Below are 6,028 nucleotides of genomic sequence, written 5' to 3'. Positions count from 1 at the left end.
AAGAATGAAAAACTGACATAAGCAAGCTTAAGTCTCATCCGTTAAATATGAATATTTCCTTTATTTGGCTCTGCTTTAACTACAGCTGTTACTTTTCAAGTGAAATGGCTTCTGTACATGCAAGGAATCCTTGCGTGTCCTGGTAAAGTACAAATAAATTACTGCAAACCGACTCGAATTTCCTTTTTATCCTTTTTGTATTGTGAAACTGGAAATCTTTATGATATTGTAAATTATCAGCTGGTTTTCTGAACATAATGTGGAAACACGGGACAATATTTTGATCTATTTGATAATTTTGTGGGTTTTTTTGAAGAATTAATGAGCATGTACATAGAAATAGTGACTGCTTGAATACTGTATTTACCTGCACTCTTTCAGTACTTCAAGATTCTTGTATATTTTACGGAGTATAATAAAACCCAAATGTGAGTTCTGGTAATGAATAATTTATTTGTATCCATTAAGCATTAATGGCCAAGTCTCTTCTGTTGAACTGTTAGAATTTATAAAATCTGCTTTACGAAGGCTTTGTCATCCTAAACTGAAGGTGAGCTACTGGAATTTAAAGTAGCTTCAAATGTTGGATTAGTTAATTATCCCTCTAGGCTTTCTTTTAAGTATCATTTTCTTAACCATTTGTGCCTGCGTTCCTTGTTTGTATATGCAGTGTGGATATGCTTGTCTTCAAACAGAATTAGATGACTTCAGGGCAGTTGTGATCTCTGTTTTCTTCCCTCTCAACCTCTCAAAGCACACGGCTTCGTGGGAGTGACTGGCGTGCTCTGGCCGAGTGTGCAGGCAGCTCAAAAGGTTTGTACTGGCCTGCTTTGAGATTTGCTCCATCTCTTTAAATGCCGAGGTTGAAACAGCGTGGATCCATTCATCTTCACCTGAATCAGAACGGCAAGTAACATCTGCGCTATTTGGAAGGTAACAATTAAATGCTTCTCTTAATGAAGCTGTCTAGTTTTTAAGATGTTTGATTTTTATTACAAGTTGCTAATTCCGTGTAGGGATTCAGAGTTGCGTGTATCTCTCATCATCAGAATTTATCCAGTGAACCTGGAGATTTCCATTTGCGTGAATTTACTTAGTAGGTAGGTAACTGTGCCATGTAAATGATAATTGGGACTCTTACTACAAAATGGTCTGATTCCAGAAATGGAACAGTTTGTTTAAAAAACACTACTCTTGTCAGAGATTTCTGTTTCTTGACCTCTTGCTGAGAAAGAAGGTTCCTTATTTCTGTAAAACAAATAATGCTGTCTGCAGTTGATATTGTAGGATTTTTTTTTAAGTCTTCATACCTGAATGGAGGTCTGCTTCTTTCCAGAAAATGATTCTGCATCCTCTTTTTTTTTTTTTGAAAGATTACTATTGTTGTAGTTACACCCTTCATCCAGACAACCTCTTGGATTTTCACCAGGAGAGAGCAGGAAGGCAACGCTGGACCACTGGAGCAATGTATTAGGATAAAATAAACCCTTTCTATACTGGAAAAAAAAAAAGTGGAAGGGACTTCAGTAATGACAACAACCAGCTCTGATCAGCTCTCTGTGCACTCTGACTGCTGCTATGTTTTATGGGTTATTCAGTTCTCAGGATAAACGTTACGCAGTAGAAAATGCCAAGTTAGCACAGAACTTACTGGACTGAGTAACTGTTGTTTTGAGAGAGCGCTGTGTTTGTGTTAATGCTTGATCCTGTCGCAGTGAAGAATCTTTTTTTCTTCCTTTTTTGTGTTGTTGTCCTTTTTCCTCCCCTTTCAGGAGTGACCCCTCTGTAATCAAAATTTTTCTTGTAATATCCGTACAAAGTCTCGCATCCTACTTTTTATTTCCTACTCCTACTTATTATTTCCTACTCCTACTTATTGCTTATCCAGCACCTAGATTTCTCCAAAACAATCATATAAAGTTTTGCTCCACTTAACATCTGAACAATGGGTGCTAAAAAACCCAAAGCTGTTACCTTATGTATGACCGATAATGTTGTTTATATATTCTTCAGTCCGGTAAGCCTGTTTGTAAGAATTAGCTTCCCGTCATGCCCAAGGATTCTGTCCATTTAAAAGCAACAAATACTGTAATAATCCAAATAACATATTCTGGTTTGACAGAGAGAGCTCAGTAAAACCTTGTAAGCAGAAGTGAATAGCATTCAGAGGATTGTTGTCTAGCAAATAGCTGTGAGAAGTTCAATCACATGGTTAATCATGGAACATTTTAACAGTGCCAGATGTGTCTGGGGAGCTCATTATCCTAACTCCATATTTGGAACAGTGAGGTTCACATCTTAAAAGCAGAAAGCTAAATGAAAAGGAAGCAGTAGTTCTGCAGAAGTGGAGGGCGTGCACAGCAGAGGGGGAGGGAGGAAGGGAGGTCCGTGGGATTCCCTGGCTGCAGCTGCAAGAGCGCTCTCCTCACTTCCCACCATTTGTCCACTCTGTGACTCTGGTGATGGTATTTTGCCACTTCTCAACACGAAGGCCGTTGTGTTTTTGCTTTAGAAGCGCTGATTTGTGATGATGTTACTCCCTGAATGATCCAGACAGGATTCAGAGTATTAACTTTGGAGAGAATGGCCTTTATCGTGTCCTAATCAGTAGTTTAGACTTTGAACACCATTTCCATAGATCTGTATTTAAACTCAGGAAAGTATATTTTAAGATCAGTGAAAAGCATCAAGTATTTGAATTCATATAAATCCTTAAATCTGAGATTAACTGGTAATTATGGCCTCTCACAGTAATCTCTCAATGACTTGTGACAACTTCCTTTTCCTTTAATATGCTGCAGAAGTTGATGGATGGATGGAGAAAAATTCTTTCAGATTAGGATTAAAATGCTTTATAAATCTGTAGTTGTGACTACTATATAAATTGGATAAGCTAAGAATTTGTGAAAGCTTGGTCTCCTTTACAGACTTAAGCCAGTGATGCTAAATATAGACATAATACAGATCTGTTTGTTTCTCTTGCTAAGATGACAGCTTTGGCTTTATTTTTCTGTAGTCTTTCTCACTATAATATCCATATATTTTGAAGACTGTTAAGGAAGGAACCAAATGCATTTATTTGAAGTGGCAAAACAACTGGTTATTCTTAAGTAAATGGTACCCTACTATCATGTACAATCCTGCAGCCAGGCCCCTAGTCTGATCCACATATCTTTACCTACCTGAAAGAAAAAGTGTGAGATTTCAGCCTTAGGGAAGAGCATTTCTTTCAGCTGTTCAGTCAGCTGAAGCTCAGCAAAATGTTCTGTTTTTTTTTCCCTGAGTAACAAAGTTAGCCTCGACTAACATCCCCGAACTGCAACATGTTTTTGTTTTCCTTCTTTCTCCTCATCTCCCACCTGATGGAACTCTTTCCAGCCTGACATCCCGCTCTCTTATCATTGATATTTCTCTTCAAATGAAGCAGTATCTAAATTATCAATGCTTCCACAATTGCTACATATCATCGTAAACTGAGCTCCCTATCTTCCGTACTGCATTCTTACAATTTTCAAGCTGAGGCTGGGAAAGGAGTCTTGCAGTGTTTCACCATGTAACTGTAAACATGGTTGAATAATATGGAACCTGAAGAGTCTTTCAAGCTGTCTTAACATTATTAATATCATTAAACATTTAAAAACACCATGCATTCTCTTCTACATTAAAATCGCAGAAGCAGTAATCAGAAATTTAGCTATCTGAATTCACAACAGAACAAAACAAGCCCTCACTTCCAAGCCTTTTCAATGACAGCCGTGCAAGTTTTCTTCTCACGGCATCACAGCGCAGAAAGATACTGATGTCTCAGCCTCAGACACTGTAACAGTTATAAAGCAAAATGTAAGGTTTCATTTCCTACCCTCTTATGTATCTCCTCTCCCCTGCCAAACTTTGTTATTCAAGCTCCCTCCGTGGTTTTATTTAAATCTTTAAGATCTTTCTTAAAATTTATTAACTTCTTACCAAATTCAACTTTTCTAATCCCTTCTGCTAAGAACTTGATCTGCTGTGGGTACCACTAATGGTTGGCTGTGGCTTCTGCCCTGTGCTGTTGTCCCAGCTGCAGGAGGAAGGTGGGCACAATGAGCATCTGAAATACTCCTGTCACTAGTGACCACTAGAAACCTGACTCAGCAAAAACTCTCACTTCGACCTCTGATTATTTGTGATTAGTAATGTTTTGTTGCTTTTGTTAATATGCGTAAGTGGAGGTGGGCATTAGTTCGTTCTAGCCACTGAATCTGTGTGTGTCTTTGAGTCGCTGTTCAGGTTCTCTTGAAGTTCTGAATTATCGTTTGGTTCTTTTCAGTTTAGCTGGTAAGTCCAAAGCAGCCAAAGAGAGTGGTCAATGTACTGGGGTGCTCCTCTTGGGATTTCTGTGATGCTAGGGTGCTAATTAATGCTGTAAGACAGGCCACAGCCTGCGCAAGGCTAGGCCATGCCTCACAAGGCTGACACCTCAGTTCCTTGGCGGTTGCAGAAGGCTCTTGCTGCTCAGTCACTTCAATCTAGTCATCTCCCTGTAAAGATCTACGTACACAAGCTTGCACCAACTTTGTGTTTTGAAGATCTTTGTTCTGAACTGCTTGTCCCACTCCATTTCCAGTTTGAGATTCTGAGCCTCTTCACGTGCTTCTCAAGAACTGAACTCTGAAGTCCTGTTTGTGATGTTCCTTTGCTGTATTTTCTGGCAGTTACTTTCAACATATTCAGAGTATCCCCACAATTACTTGGATAACTCAGCAGCAGATCCCTTATAAGAAACCTCTAATACCTCTGACTTGTGTGCTGTTACTCCTAGCTAGATGGGGCTTTTCTGATATTCCTCCCCATCAGCAGTATCAAGCTGTCTCAAAGACAGGGTGCCCTGCTCCTTCTCAGCTTGTTTCTTTGTCTCAGTACAAACATCTTCCACAGTCTGACTGCATTTAAATCAATCCACTGATTTAAAGCTGTTCTTGGCTTAAGCTGTACTTCTTGTATGGTAGAAGGTCCGTGTTTCCTGCTTTGATTGCCCTCAGAGACAGAAACCATTTAGGAAGCTTTATTAAAACTGTTTATATCCATAGAAGGGAAATGATGGTCTGGGTTATGGTATGTTTCTTCTGCCCGTGTGACCTTTAGCTTTGCTAAAGGCTTCTCACACTTTGAGTAAATGGTATGACTATTTTCCTTTATGAAGCCTGAAAGTGAATTTGTCCAAAGCAGATTATTGAGCAGTATAATGTACTCATTGCCACAGTTCTTTGAGTTTGAATGCATCTTGGAACTGCCTCAGCCAACTAAACTGAGAATTGCACATCTCCACAGTTCCTCACAGCAACTAGGACAACAGATTTAGCACCTGGAACACAGGGATGCACCAAAGGAACAATTGTGTTTATTAGTCAGTTACTTAAAGCTGTTACACAGATGAAGTTATAAAAGCCAATGGGAGTCCCCAGAATGATGATGGTTCAGAAGAAATTCTTTTCTCTGAATTTAAACCCAAAATAATATCCTTTAAACATCCTCTTGCTAGCATCATCACTGCAGTAAAAGTTTATTATTGCAGGACAGGATTTATAGCACCGAATCTAGCTCTGGCTCTGGAAAAAAATGGTGTGTTTCAACAGCAGGAACCTGCCCTCTGGCATGCAATTTATGTAAAAACCCTACTGTCCCACAATTCATTATGTGCTTTTCACAGCTCTTAATGAATTTACAAACAATGTTTAAGTTGTCTCAAAGTCAAAATGGGCGTGCAATGACTTCTCTTTTAAAAAGGGAAAGTCAAAATACGAAAGTAGTACATAACATAGTTGTTGATATTCATTGCTGAGTTTTCCCTACGCAATTTTTTGCACAGGAACATGGAAATTATGCCTTAATGAAGGGTAGTTTTTCAGTGTACCAGTTGATAAACTCCTTCCCCGACTGGTTGTTCCACAGATGTTTACAATGGTAACACTTACTGTTAAAAGTATGAGAGAACTCACTGAGGTTGCTAACAGCTAAGCAAGTGACTAGTAAATTGTAAAGACTTTGG

General features: G+C 39.0%; 1 protein-coding gene across 2 annotated transcripts in view; it reads right to left on the bottom strand.

The window, feature by feature from the left end:
• The window catches only part of BTD (biotinidase), a 15,308-nt gene continuing 9,709 nt past the window's right edge, over window positions 430–6,028 (bottom strand). Inside the window, exon 5 of one of the 2 annotated variants that reach the window (XM_021389031.1) lies at window positions 430–1,496. In XM_021389031.1, the coding sequence (XP_021244706.1) occupies window positions 1,305–1,496 (192 nt within the window). In that variant the 3' untranslated portion in view covers window positions 430–1,304. Of the gene's footprint in view, window positions 1,497–3,242; window positions 5,345–6,028 lie in introns of those variants that run through there. The other variant, XR_002436057.1, reaches the window with a different exon arrangement.

Source organism: Numida meleagris, chromosome 2 (assembly GCF_002078875.1).
Source record: "Numida meleagris isolate 19003 breed g44 Domestic line chromosome 2, NumMel1.0, whole genome shotgun sequence".
Classification (NCBI taxonomy): domain Eukaryota; kingdom Metazoa; phylum Chordata; class Aves; order Galliformes; family Numididae; genus Numida; species Numida meleagris.
The sequence above is the reverse complement of the archived record's forward strand: the minus strand, read 5'-3'. Positions and strand labels throughout refer to the sequence as shown.